The sequence below is a fragment of the Mya arenaria genome, chromosome 9 (genome assembly GCF_026914265.1).
Source record: "Mya arenaria isolate MELC-2E11 chromosome 9, ASM2691426v1".
In the NCBI taxonomy this organism is placed as follows: domain Eukaryota; kingdom Metazoa; phylum Mollusca; class Bivalvia; order Myida; family Myidae; genus Mya; species Mya arenaria.
The window spans coordinates 40816759-40832955 of NC_069130.1; the positions used below are offsets into that span (position 1 = coordinate 40816759).

General features: G+C 33.9%; 1 protein-coding gene across 7 annotated transcripts in view; it reads right to left on the minus strand.

The window, feature by feature from the left end:
- Positions 1–16197, minus strand: part of LOC128245671 (uncharacterized) — a 130453-nt gene that overhangs the window by 20566 nt on the left and 93690 nt on the right. For all 7 annotated transcript variants that reach the window (XM_052963883.1, XM_052963886.1, XM_052963887.1 and 4 more), the window contains one exon: positions 14912–15090. In XM_052963883.1, coding sequence (XP_052819843.1) covers positions 14912–15090 — 179 coding nt within the window. The remainder of the gene's footprint in view (positions 1–14911; positions 15091–16197) is intronic.

The following is a 16197-nucleotide window of genomic DNA, read 5'->3' on the forward strand; positions in this document are numbered from 1 at the left end:
AAACTGTTATATTGAACATTTCATTAGAAAATCTTAATTTCATAAAAGGTTCACAAAAAATAAATCAATGAATTACAAACGATACTAAAAAAGGTTTTAAAAACAGATTGCATCGAGCCGGGATCACCGATAAGACCAGACGCACTACACCATAAGGACAGGTTATTGAAGAAGATTTTATGAAATATATAAACAATTAAAAACAATTTGTAATTTTGGGAGAGTTTTACGCAAAAGTGTTTACATGTATCGCATTTGTGTAAGAGAGTGACCTCCGATGTTAAAATGACTTCAACAAGAATTTACATTTACTCGACATTTACCACGACAAAAAAATACGTAGTTACCGGAAGTAGCATAAGTGACATTGATTTTGGACAACCACTATCGCTCGTCGTTGACATAGCATTGTCAGCGACGATTAAACGATTGAACTCGATTTTCGTTTCATCACTAATACATACCCATGTATAACAAACAAAATTTTTGAGTGATAAACCTTTAACTACTTACTAAATAATGCATTTATGGAAAATACTTATTACATGAATTTGATAGATGAACACACAAAAATATTAAATGCTTGGCGAATGATTAAAGAATTACTCTGATCTACTGTCATTTCTCATCTTTAGAAATACTTAAATAAGGAAAGTGACTTAAGTTAAGAAATGATTTAAGAAGTTTTATGAATACTTCCGGTACATACCACAGACATGTAATTTAGATATGTAAACCATGGTCATATGGTTTATATGAAGGAGGAAAATCTCCGCAGACAAAACACTTCATGCTAATTTTTTGTTTGGGTGGACAAAATCCCCCTCATCATTTTTACAAGGCGGAAAAAAACCTGTTAGGTTTTAAAAAGGCGGAAAATCACCCCCTACAGTTTTGACAAGGCGGAAATAAAACACCTCAGGTTTTTACATGGCAGAAAAAACACCCCCTATTATTTTTACAAGGCGGAAATAAAACACCTGATTTTTACAAGGCAGAAAAAACACCCCTTTAAGACTTTTACAATGCAGAAAAACACCCCCAAAAGTGTTTTACAAGGCAGAAAACACACCCCCCTAAGATTTTTACATGGCAGAAAAACACCCCCAAAAGTGTTTTACAAGGCAGAAAAAGCACACCCTAAGATTTTTACAAGGCAGAAAAACACCCCCAAAAGTGTTTTACAAGGCAGAAAAAACACACCGTAAGATATTTACAAGGCAGAAAAAACACCCCCAAAAGTGTTTCACAATGCAGAAAAAAATACCCTCTAAGGTTTTTACAATTAAGGCAGAAAAAACACCCACTAAGGTTTTTACAAGGCAGAAAAAACACACACTAAGGTTTTTACAAGGCAGAAAAAACACACACTAAGGATTTTACAAGGCAGAAAAAACACACACTAAGGATTTTACAAGGCAGAAAAAACACACACTAAGGTTTTTACAAGGCAGAAAAAACACACACTAAGGATTTTACAAGGCAGAAAAAACACACACTAAGGATTTTACAAGGCAGAAAAAACACACACTAAGGTTTTTACAAGGCAGAAAAAACACACCCTTAGGATTGTACAAGGCGGAAAAAAAACACACTAAGGATTTTACAAGGCAGAAAAAACACACTAAGGATTTTACAAGTCAGAAAAAAACACACCCTTAGGATTTTACAAGGCAGAAAAAACACACCCTTAGGATTTTACAAGGCAGAAAAAACACACCCTTAGGATTTTACAAGGCAGAAAAAACACACCCTTAGGATTTTACAAGGCAGAAAAAACACACACTAAGGTTTTTGCAATGCAGAAAAAACACACATTAAGGATTTTACAAGGCAGAAGCAGAAAAAACACACCCTTAGGATTTTACAAGGCAGAAAAAACACACACTAAGGATTTTACAAGGCAGAAAAAACACACACTAAGGATTTTACAAGGCAGAAAAAACACACACTAAGGATTTTACAAGGCAGAAAAAACACACACTAAGGATTTTACAAGGCAGAAAAAACACACCCTTAGGATTGTACAAGGCAGAAAAAAACACACCCTTTGGATTTTAAAAGGGGGATAATTGGCTTTGGTTTATATGCCTGTGGATACCCAAACTTTCACATTTATTTAGTATCATTTGTAACACTTTCAGGTAAAACATGAAAGAGTATTTGGTACATAAGGGGGAGGGGGACCACACCCTCATCAAGGCAATGATTATACCTCGAAGTTTATTCCTGGAAATACAAAAAAGCTCAAACAAAACAGGAAGGTCCAACTAATTAATAACAGTGCGTCTATCTCTATGAAGTGCAATTTTCGAGAAAAATATGCAGCGAATATTATTTTTCACAATTAGTATTCATCTTTTTTAAATGACTATTAAAAATGGTGCAGACATAAATTGTGGTGTAATAAATCAGTTCTTTCCGGTAGGTATGCAGACAGTGAAGTTAATTACTGTCTCGTTTTTAGTGCATATCATCATACATATATAATTAAATGACATCAGTATCTTATTATGGTTTTTTTATCATCTGTTAGTGCTATAAAATGTTGTTTTAAGTTGTCTATTTTTTTTAAATGGTAGACAAATTGCATTGTTAAATGCCTGTTTAATTTCTAATAAGGTTGCAAATATCTTACAAGGATTGTTAAAATCCCCTCGATTTTTGTTTCCAACCATTAAAAAAATGTAAAGTCGCATATGTTCTAGGTGACAGAGTAACACCAAGTAACCTATCTAAATAGTTTTTTATACTATTACTCATCATCATCATCATCATCATCATCATCATCATCATCATCATCATCATCATCATAAACATTGTCTTTGTTAACATCATCATCATCATCACCATCACCATCATTGTCATCTACATCATCATCATCATTGTCATCACTCAGATTAATGAATTTTGATCAGTCAATTAGCAATACTCCTGCAGCCAATTATCTTTGAACACCGCCCTAACCACCAATATGCAGAAAATTTGGCTCCCTGCTGTGGCATAAAGACTATTAAACAGGGGCTGGTCAGCTGGGAGTCAGCAAGCCAGACATTCATAAACAAGGCCTAAGTCTTGTCAAATGTCTATGGTGAAGGATTTTTGTCAAATTCTGTCTTTTTGCAATTTTCAGGTCCTCAGAAGGAAAAAGTATCATTTTAGTTTCTTTAAGTTTTGTCTTTTCATTTCTGATTTCTGTTGCCTGTGCCACAAAGAAAACTTATTTTAGGCCAACAAATCACCAAATGTCTATATTTTTTCTGTTACCTCACTGATGATATAGAATATAACCTTAATTCATGATGATATAGAATGTAACCTTGTTTCAGTAACTGATGATATAGAATGTAACCTTGTTTCAGTAACTGACGATATAGAATATAACCTTGTTTCAGTAACTGATGATATAGAATATAACCTTAATTCATGATGATATAGAATGTAACCTTGTTTCAGTAACTGATGATATAGAATATAACCTTAATTCATGATGATATAGAATGTAACCTTATTTCAGTAACTGATGATATAGAATGTAACCTTGTTTCAGTAACTGACGATATAGAATATAACCTTGTTTCAGTAACTGATGATATAGAATATAACCTTAATTCATGATGATATAGAATGTAACCTTGTTTCAGTAACTGATGATATAGAATATAACCTTAATTCATGATGATATAGAATGTAACCTTGTTTCAGTAACTGATGATATAGAATGTAACCTTGTTTCAGTAACTGATGATATAGAATGTAACCTTCAGTGCGTTCAGTCAGGCGAGCGTTTACAAAACGCTCGCAAACGTTTTGTTTTGTATCCCTGTTGCAACGCAGCGCATACACGTTAAGCGGGAAACCAAACAGCGAACGTTCGCCGCAAACATCTTTACTGAACGCGCTGCTTGTTTCAGTAACTGATGATATAGAATGTAACCTTGTTTCAGTAACTGACGATATAGAATATAACTTGGTTTCAGTAACTAATGATATAGAATATAACCTGGTTTCAGTAACTGATGATATAGAATGTAACCTGGTTTCAGTAACTGATGATATAGAATGTAACCTGGTTTCAGTAACTGATGATATAGAATATAACCTGGTTTCAGTAACTGATGATATAGAATGTAACCTGGTTTCAGTAACTGATGATATAGAATGTAACCTGGTTTCAGTAACTGATGATATAGAATGTAACCTTGTTTCAGTAACTGATGATAAAGAATGTAACCTGGTTTCAGTAACTGATGATATAGAATATAACCTGCTTTCAGTAAATGATGATACAGAATATAACCTTGATTCAGTAAATGATGATACAGAATATAACCTTGATTCAGTAAATGATGATATAGAATATAAGTTTGTTTCAGTAACCGATGATATAGAATATAACCTTGATTCAGAAACTGATGATATAGAATATAACCTTGATTCAGAAACTGATGATATAGAATATAACCTTGATTCAGAAACTGATGATATAGAATATATAATTTGATTCAGAAACTGATGTTATAGAATATAACCTTGATTCAGAAACTTATGATATAGAATGTAACCGTGATTTAGTAACTGATGATATAGAATATAACCTTGTTTCAGTAACTGATGATATAGAATATAACCTGGTTAATATAACCTTAATTCAGAAACTGATGATACAGAATATAACCTTGTATCAGTAACTGATGATATAGAATATAATCTTGTTTCAGTAACTGATGATATAGAAAATAACCTTGTTTCAGAATAAGATCAAAATTTAATTCACTTATACGTGCATGAGCACCAAAAAGCTTTATTACACGACGGGTATAGCCAAAAGTGAAACATTTTCTTTTCCTGTTAACAATGTGAAATTTATCGTGATCTTACACTGAAACAAACAGTTTTTCTTTTTATTATATGGCTTAAAAGAGTAACAAATGACAGTGATTGTATTTTTTTAGGAAATATCATAGCTTTGTGCCACATCATATTGGAAATGATGGTGAACGTGACACTTGATTTGGATGTGAGAGGGGGCTTAAATTTCAAGCCTGACAAAATACGAAATCGATATGTAGTTGCGGCCCAAATTTTTGCCTAGCAACAGCAACTTTTTTTTACATTTGCAATTTTGTACTTGAAAAAATGCTTAGCATTCAACTGCCATTAAGCAATGGTATTGAGTGTCGTAACTGTAGCCAGACACAGGTTTCCCGTCATCAACGTCAACAATGTTATTTATATACGTTTACACGCCAGCTGACCCCAATTTCTCGAAACATACAACATGTCTCTTACAACAGGATTAAGCTAAGCTCACTTTTTTGTATTTCTATAATTTGTGACATATTTAATTCTATAATTTAGACTTTAAATAATAATAATCTAAATGATATTTACAATAAACCATTTTTCATTAATCCAAGTTCAATTTAAATATGTACTTAATTGCTTATCAAAGTAAGCTATTTAAGCCTGTAAACCTTAAGAAGTTTAGGGAAATTGGAGCATGAGGAACATTCATCTAAAACCCTTGATTTTACATAAATTATCTGCCATGCATGGTTTACTCACAATGAACTTGGATCAATGAAAAATGGTTTATTGTAAATATCATTTAGATTATTATTATTTAACGTCTAAATTATAGAATTAAATATGTCACAAATTATAGAAATACAAAAAAGTGAGCTAATAGCTTAATCCTGTTGTAAGAGGCATGTTGTAAGTTTCGAGAAATTGGTGTGAACAAATATCATTGTTTAACAAAAGTGTTGTGGAGCAAACATTGTTGCTTGTCTGTTTATTTTTCTTCGTCAAACAAGGGACATAACAACCAGAGTTATTGGTCTTGCTATACATGTGCATATTGTCTCTGGCAACATGCCTACCAAGTTTCATTAAAATATCTTGAACACTCAATGAGTTAGGCTGAGGTTGAAGATGCATTCTTACTCCCAAATAAGATGTACCACAATATTTTTTTAATTTACTGAAAAGGATGAGTAAATAGCGAAAATATTGGTTCTTATGAAGGATACTTGTTTAGTTTGAAAGAAAGGTGCATAAAAACTTGATATTTCTTCCTTATGAAACGTAAGTTGATCATTGTAAATCTTTTAGGACTCACCAATCATTTAATATTTGTGCGTTTTCAGCTATTAAATACACAGTTACAATCCTGTTATCCATATAAATTAAATATTTTCCATAAATGCCTTATTTAGTAAGTAGTTAAAGGTTTATCACTCAAAATTTATGTTTGTAAAACATGTGCATGTATTAATTTTAAATACGAGTGTAACTTTAAAGGTTTTGCACTGAATCAAACAAAAACATCAAGGTGACAAAATCGTCAGATACAACCGCTACTAAGCGCTGCTTCATTATGTACCTTTGCAATTGGCTAATCATGAATAATTAATAAAGCGGTTACATTGGTTCCATAAGGTAGCAGATGATTTACTGTTGAAAAATATTCGGCGCTAGCTGATATGGAACTGGGGCCGCGCTTTCAAGTACACTCCAGTTTGGAAGTTACTGACATTTCAGGGTTATTAAAGAATATTTAATTGAAGCATGTGAATTGATTGCAAATAGAGTTGTCTCCCCTGCCTCATGCATAAATGAGATCTTTTCAGCCAATTGTTCCACATTATTTATGAAGTCATTATAACAGAATTATGTTCTGTGGTGGCAGACAATGAGGCGACCACAATACCTAGCTGGACCAGCTTAAAATGAAAGTTTACATAAATGTCCTTGAATTATTTCTGTGGTCATACCATAATGATAGCAATTGATCGATAAGAAAGAATTGAAAGATGCACTCTTACTCCAAAATATGATTTATACATTTTTTAGTATACCAAAAAGGATGAATAAATGTCGAAAACAATGATTCTTATGAAGGATACTGAGTTTAGTTTGAAAGAAAGGTGCAGAAAACACGGTATATCTACCTTATGAGACTTTAGTAGATCACAGTAAATCTTTTAGCATTCACCAATCATTTAATACTTTTGAGTTTTCAGCTATTAAATACATAGTGTCAATCTTGTTATCAGTTATTAATATTTTCCATAAATGCATTATTTAATAAGTAGTTAAAGGTGTATCACTCAAAATTTATATTTGTTATACATGTGTATGTATTGATATCGAAAAAGAGTGTCACTTTAATATAAATCAGAGAAGATGGAAGTAAACAGTGACTCAAAATGACCGATTTTAATTGTAGTATGGGAAAACGATTTATTGATTAAAAACAAGTTTGTTAAATTGAAATTTATTTTACATAAATTATACATCAAACACTATTCAATTTAATTGATACTAATTTATTGTTGCTTGATTGGCTGAATTTTTTTAAATGACTTCCTCTTTTGAATTAAAATCAGAATTTAACTTTATGTATACTTAAATGCATGTCCATTAAGGTTCTGTAAAATGCAAATCAGACAAGCCAAAGTTTGCTAGATTGTTTTCTTCACTTCTCATTCAATCCACCCCCACCCCCTATCCAAATCCCACCCCTCAAACGTTATTTCGATATAATTTGACAAAGATATGGTCTCAACACATTGGTAATTTTTTTTAGGGAAACTGAACTAAAACTAAAACACAACACAAGCTAAATGTACATGAATATTATTAAAAACATACTCGAATTAAAACACATTGTATGCAGGCCTATAGCCCAGATACACAATGTCATATGCATTAAAAAAAAATATCCCGCCTCAAACATGAACCATTTGCAACCCCATTGGTCCAGGACAGGTCATGTGATCCATATTGGGTCACTAATCTCTATATTGAACCCAAATCAGTCTGTTTTCTGATTCCAATGAATAAATGAAACATTTTCCAGACAGTGTCCATATCTTGATCAATGTAATTAGGGTAACGACATGATGTATATGTTACAGGGTTAGTAGGTGACCCTAATATTGGATATATGGCGTGCAGGAAGCTTCGCTCTCATCCAATATGGTTTCCTTTGCCCAGTATATCCCATATTGGGTTTTACTTACTTACCCTATAACATATATAATACACAGCTCAACAACTCCATGCTTTTTAGGCTGTAGGCCGCATGCGGGCCTACAGACTTTAGTATCACAAATCCAAACCTGGTATCGTCAGATCTACTTTTTGACATGAAATGTTAAAAAAATTAATGCACCGGGATTACAAAATTGGTTGTTTGGTGTTATGGTGTGTAAGCTTATATATACTTGCACACGGGCAAGGCCAATTCAACAAGTGCTCCAATAAGATGGATTTTTTGGGAGCATAGTGCACAGACAGAATGTAAACCTAGTTAGGGCTACCCTGGTTCTTTAATGTGCACCAGTGTATAGCACTGTCACATAGGGCCTTATTTATCGTCCCTCCCAGAAGACGATTAGTTTCTCCCACCTCAGCTAAGTAGATCCAATAATTAAACCATGTTAGAAATTCTTATCTTGCCCACGGGCGAAGATAAAATGCCCGTATGGAACTCCTTTTTTATGGTCGTCACATTGTAATTACCTCCCTTGTTAAAAACTGTCGTCTGTAGCATCATGGAAACCTTGTCTTGTGGCAAATTTAGAACGCCAAATAATTATTTCTCGCTTCAAATGTCACCATAAAACAGTTTTCACGCACCTTTCAAGAAATAATGCTTCACTCTCCTTAGAACTATTTGATGTCAAGTTTGACTATTCACATAATCGAAATCACTGCGCGCATAACCATGACAACCTCGAATTATCGCATATCTATACGCAATTATATTCACTAAGCACAAAAGAGTTCCAGCAAAAAATACATTTTTACTTAATTTTGCTTAAATGAGGTGGGAGAAAAAGCATTAACCATAGCCGCTCGTGTAAGATAGGTTCATCCCGACCCTCGCGCAGGGTGTTTTGCGGAAACTCGGTAAACCTCGTTTTCGCAAAACACCTTTGCTCGGGTCGGAATGAACCTATCTTACACTCTCGGCCATGGAAGATACTTATAATCTTCTTTGTGGTGCGATGCAGAATCAAACCTGTGACCCCTGGATTGACAGTCAAGTGTAGACCATTGATATGCCACTAAAATGTTACACAGTATTCAGGGGGTTTTATGGCGTCTGCTTAGCAGACTCTCAAAACAGTTATATATTATTAGTCAGGCAGGATTGGGAAAAAATATGAAGGAGCTTTCAGTATGCAAGGGGGAGGGGGTTTATATTATTGTATCTAGCAAGCCTAACAAGGCCAACAAATCCCTTCAGATAAAAGCATGCTCGACCCTGAAGGGTCCACTGGTCTTTATATACAGTAAATTCTCAATCCACACATAGCTAAGGGTTTGCTTATTTTCTTACTACCAAACAAGTACATCAACATACTATGGACATACTTCTGTCTATAACCGAATGTTATACTATGAATGCATGTAGGCTCCCACCGCTACAGCGGACCGTTGAATTTCTTTCCCCTCCGAGAAGACTTATCCCAAGTCTTGCCCTTGGAAACTCGTGGGTAAGGCAACTCCGAGTCGGCAGTTGTCAACATCCCACAACTGCCACCATTTGTACCATGGGAGCCTAACAAGTCAAACAGACCCCTTCAGAGAAAAGCATGCTCGACCCTGAAGGGGTCCACTGGTCTTTATATACAGTAAATTCTCAATCCACACAGAGCCCGGGGTTTGCTTATTTGCATCTTACCAAACAAATAAATCAACGTACTATGAACGTACTTCTGTCTATAACGGAATGTTATACTATGAATGCATGTCCGCTCTAGTGGACCGTTACATTATGAACAGCCTGATCTCTTTATAGTGAATGAATGTTCATCAATGTCAATACACAGTTTTATTTTTAATTTTGTTGATTGATGTCATGGCAATTTCTTTATTTGCTAGAAATATTAATTACACTACTACAGTATATGAGATTTTAACATTTTCCTGAAACACAATCAAGATAAATCCGTAATTCTGAAATGTTGCACATCTTTTTTAAATTAACAGACTAATCAAATTATTTCATTTAAAACCGATCAACTGTTAAGGGAGAAATAAACAAGATTTTTTTTTGTAAATTATAGCTTTTATAAAGATTCATTAATAGAGATGGTTTTGTCTTTTGAATGATCTTTTACGAATTGGTTCATTTTTGAATGTTTCCTATCTCTATCTTAATAAAAGTCAAATAGAAAAAAAGGATTTACTTTAATGGGTGACAAACAAAATATTGTTTTGATGTTATTCATTTGTAAACACAAGACAATGTAAATCAGAGCCATGACTTTTCTTTTGATTGGGCCAATTTCTGTGTAAAAACATTTTTAGAAATAATTAGGTATTATTTATCAGAAAAAAATGATAATATAAAAATAAATACTTCCTCTATTAAAGCTGCACTCTCACATTTTGAATGAGCAAATTGTTGTGTAAATATCTTGAAACCAGTGATATATGACTGCTGACAAAAGATCAGATCACAGATTTTCATCTTTACATCGAAAATTGATGTTTTATGGCTAAAATTGTTACCAACGCTTTAGAAAAAAATGAATTTTTCGGCAGTTTTGAGATCTGTTCCAAAATGAATGATCTCAAATGACTGAATTGAAGGCATTGATGCCAAAATCGGCTGATTCTGAGACAAAAATTAAAAAAAAGAGGTCAAACCTGTCAATCTGAGAGAGTGCAGGCTTATATGTTTTATGTGCAGCGTCTACATATTTTTTTAATAGCCCTAGTATAATCTTCTTCCAAGACGTCTCAGACTAATGGACCCTTTGTTAGGGAAAGATTTCCCATTAAGGAATAGATTTAGGGCCATTCGGAACACCTTGGCCAGTTTCCCATGGAAACCAACCCCAGATGTATGCTGGTACATCAGTAGAAGCACTTCGTAAAATTTTAAATAATTGTTAAAATTAATTGTAGTGTTTTAATTTGTGTATTTTTATTACTAAGTCAATGTTGATTGCCAGTAAAGTGTATTATTGCATAAATACTTAAGATTCCCAAGAGTAAAGTTTAAAGTTTAAAGTTTAACTGCTCTATTGAAATTACTACGCCATCTACTTGCAGCCTAGTTAAACTGTAAGGATTTCTGACATTGTAAACCGTCCATATACATCTGAGGTTGTATACGATGGAAAAATTGCCGAGATATTTCGAATGATTCAGGTCATTTCTATCTTGACCATGTTAATTAAGGACTCTGATATATAAAGGGGAGTAATCTTTATCTGATTACTTTCAATAATAATTATTGAGTTGCATCCCTTGATTTGGTGAATAAAAGAAAATTCACAAAAGAAGGTTTTGATATTACGCAACATATCCCAGGAGGCCAGTTGTTTTTTCATACTTTTTGTAAAGGCTTGCAGTATAAAAATCTACATTTTAAAAAAATAAAGGGATTGGAAATCACATTACAGTCTCCTACATTTTTTACTGCACATATCTCACCGCACAAATTTAAAAAAGCAAAGAATGAGTGAATTATGGTTGAAATTTATATGCTTCATTAAGTTTGCTATTAACATGCATAAATGTAAAACGTTTAATATATCATGCCTTTACAGTTGAAAAAGCTCATTTAGTTAAAATGAGATAGAAAGAGTACGCGAGAAGCAACTGAAATATAATCCTAATGGAGGGTTTGAAAGTCAGACATATTTTATTGCAAAAAAAGCTGAGAAGAACAAAAAACAACCATATTTCAGGGGCTTTCAAAATAATATTTGCAGATGATCTTTTCAAAATTGTATTTTATCACTGAACACTCAAATTAATAATATGAATGCAAAAGAATAATAACTTTTATCAGATTAATCAAACACATGAAGTTAATATTTATGAATATCACCTCGGAAACAGCCCTTAGCATCTCAACTAAGCACATGGTTGCTAGTTTATGGTATTCAACTCATATAGCAATGCCATTTCTAAGAAATGCGGAATTTCTTGTCATAAGAGCAACAGAAAATGAAAAGTTGTGGGGCTTTAATAGCGTGAGACCGGCGTTTACTCCTATTTTTCTCATATGGAGTTAGGCCAGTCTTGTGCCGAGCACTGGAAATGCATGCTTGAAACTTAATAGCTGAAAAATCACAAGAATACTGCAAACATAAATTAGCATTTTCTGAAAAGATAGTCCCTACAAATTCACATCGCATAAAATTGCCAGTTTTCTACATAAATATCTTTAACAATGTTCCTGCATGAAGAAAGAAACCTGATATTTGTGGGCAAACACTTTTATAATGTCATAGGCATTTTAAAAAAGGAGAAAAAAGCAACTATAATGAATATGCCTGGCTATAATTTGAAACTTAAACATGCATCTTTAACAAAATAAAGAAGTTCCTACTTCTTTGTCGATATTATTCATGGCTGTTGCAATCTGCATTGGGCACAGCTGCCGTTTTTAAACTAATCATGCATTACTGAGGCATTATACATTACCATCTGTACTGTGACACATATTCTAATCATATTAGCCAAGTTTTATCATGCAAAAAACTTTCCTACAACTATATTTCCATTTTGCTTATGATTATCTGATATGAGAATTTTTTCAAATCAAATCATATTTCTAACTTTCAATAATACTTGATATATTATAAAGAAAGTTAAGATTCTCTGAATATTATAAAAGAATTCAATACGCTTATGGAAACTAGATCCATCGCAGGAGTACATAATGACTTCCCTCTAACCCAGCCTTGATGCAAGATATTAAAAAAATAGTTCCAAGAAAAACATTAATTAATAATTATATAAAAACAATTTTGCCATGACAATAAATACCAAGTATGAAAATTGTTCTTCCTGTATGACTTTTGAAAAAGTTACAAACCTATAAAAAGGGTAAAGTTTAAATATAAGGGTATGTAACTCTGTAAGATTTTTTAGGCTTTTTTTTTCGGTTGTGACTAATGAACAAAATTTTGGCACTTGTAGACTTAATGATTATCATGTGTAATATCATTTGATTTCAGAATTGAACCTGTGGGAGAAATACGCTCCACAAACTTACCTATAGCCCAAAGTGTAAAAATTAATGTTAAGGGCAAATAACTCTCGAATAACTTTACTGCAACTCACGAAAATCATGCATTATAACACCTTATAGTGACCATGTGTACCAAGTTTCAGAACAATCCTTCTAAGGAGTTTGGTCCACAATCTTTTTGCAACAGATTTAATAGGCCATCCGACTAACCAACTGTACATTGACTCCAGTATACTACGTACCCTTCAAATTTTGTATTCAGGGGTATTACCAGTATTTAGTTCACAAAACATTCTTTTTCAAATTATTACAGAAATTAAATCCATACAAATTCTTTGTCATTTTCTCCATATAACCACACAATTTTAAGATTAGTTGTATAATTGTCAACAGTTGGGGTGAAAGCGAAAAGGTTCTATCTGCTTCTTTATTTAATGTCACTTAGAACCTTTTCGCTTTCACCCCTCGAACTGTAATATGCAACAACAAATATTAGTATTTTAGTTCATTTTCTTCTCTCTTTTTTCTCTCATGATCACTGTGGTCAAAACCAAGGCTTATGAAAATTTACTCAGTCTGCTGTTTTTGCCTTCTAAAAACCATAGTAACGCAACACTTCCCTTTTTTTTAGCACTCAAACCAGGAACGTTACTCTTAAATTGTTTACCAGAAAGAAAGACCGTGAGCTACACAAACTCAGTGTGTGTAAACCACATGATAAATTACGTCAAAAATGCTACATCAATAATGCTACGTTAGAAGGCGATATTTTGCTTTGAATGCGGACTTTAAACAAAGATAACTTTTCCTTTTCATCACCATTTTAGATGAGAAAAGGGGCAGTCTATGCTGCTTAAAGAGCCCCGCCATCATTTTATTACCGGAGTTTGATTAGGTGATTAGTTTCCTCGAACACTTTGACAAACCGGTTTCCAAAATAACCTTTTGACAGTGCTCAATCAGGTGGGGGGTTTGTAAATAAGTTTGTCAAAGTGTTTTCCGAAACTTAACTCTCAATCAAACTCTGGGAAAAGACCAAAGGCGGGGCTCTGTTAGCAGCATGGACTGTGCTATGTATCCTTTAAAATGGTGAAAAAAAAGAAAAAGTTATCTTTGTTTAAAGGATTCATTCAAATCAAAAGATTGCCTTCCGATGTTGCATATAGGACGCATTTTTTTACTTGGTATACACGAACCTATGCTGTGTTTAATGTCATTGAAATACATGTAAGTAGTATTTGAGTTATGCCAAAAAAGGTTGATGCTTTTGTGCAACAATGATCATCATAAACACTAAGGCTACGAGTATGACAATACCTGACTTTTGTTTTTAAAGGGACAAGGCACCAGATGGTAAAAAAATCGACACCAGATGGTAAAAAAATCGGCAAATAAAATATTTTTCAAAACAAGACTAAAATTGTCAAGGCGAGCTAGTAGGAGGCTGAAAATACATCATTTACATGATTCGAAGAAAAAATGCAACAATCATGTTGCTGTCTCATCTGAGTTTCCCCATATAGATATAGTGCATAATGGTTTCCCTGTTTAAATCATATCTCTTTATGATTACAGATTAATATACCAACGCTTTTTTGAATTTTTTTGGATTTACATGGTAGACAACCCCAGTAAATTTCGAGTTGAAATAATGCGCAAAAACTGCAAAAGAAGCATACGTCGTAAGCAATGTGATTCATCTGAAAGTGAGATTTTATGCGTTTTACACAACTTATGTCAATTTAATGTAAGTTTTTGACAATTTTCTTTTTTTTTCTTGCATATTGTATCATCTGGTGTCTAGTCCCTTTAAAAAAACACAACAAGATATGTTGGAAATGTCAAGACAACATTGCTAAAAAGAAGCTAAACTAATTTCAAATAACCAACAATCCAGACCTTGCTGAGATGGGATTTGAGGCTCTTTTCGCTCGCATAACCCCGGTCGCAGAACGGACACATGCACTGTTTCTGTCCGAATGTGGTTTTGTCATGTTGTCGCATATGGTGCTGAAGATTGGACATCTGAGCAAACGCTTTATCACACCCATCCAGAGGGCAACGGTACGGCTTCTCTCCTGTTGGTAGAGAAAAGTAGAGCTTAGAACAATTCATGGTGAAAATACTGATAAAACTAATATTGCATCCATTAAGGTGCAAGGGTATGGCTTCTCTCCTTTTGGTAGAGAAAAGTAGAGCTTTGGACATTTCATGGTAAAAATACAGATAAAACTTATATAACATCCATCATGATGCAAGGTATGGCTTTTGTCTTGTAGGTAGAGTTTTACACAATTTATGGTGAAAATACAGATAAAACTAATATTATACCCATCGAGAGAGGCTTCTCTCCTGTAGGTAAAAAAAAGTAGAGCTTTTGACAACTTATGGTGAAAATACTGATAAAACAAAAATTACATTGATCAAGATGGCAATGACTATAGCTTTGCTATAAGTCGGTAGAGAACATAACGACTAAGATATTCTACCATAAAAAAAATGCTCTTTAAAAGTGTCCTTTAAAAGTCCAAGGGAATGTGCTCAAAACTGATCAGGACCTCTGTTATTATGTGACCAAAAGGCCATTCCCATGCTTTGACTAAAAACTGTGATCATAGTTTCAGATGGAACCAAGAAGATTGACCTGTCTGCTATTTACTAAATTGCACCCCCTCTCCCACACCAGTCCAGGGGTACTTACAGCTGATAGTGTGAGAATAAAAGGACTCATTTCCAACTCCAGGTAAAGGGGCTTATACCCCTTTGGAAATTGTTTCCAAAGTCTTTTATATGCATTTCAAGGTACACCTTCCTACTGTTGTGATGTAAATGTCAAAGCAAAAGCATTTTTGGGCTGTACAATAATGCACCAGTCAATTGTAACCACGGCTCCCCAGATCCGGGGTAAACAGGTTATAGCCGGGGAAATGGGCCTTGTTTTTACCTTCCAGGTGGCCCCGCAGTGCCGGGTGAATGCGGTGGTTTTGCGGGGATTTTACCAGCAGTTCATCCCAGCAGGGCGGGGATTTTACCCGAGCTTGACTGAACCAAAAGTCCCCGCTATTCCCCGGACTTGGAGGGGCCGTGGTTACAATTGACTTGTGCATAAGTCTGAAGCTATAAATCCTGCCCTTCCAATATGTCATTGAAATATATATCTTCCAGAAATTATCATGTGTCACTTA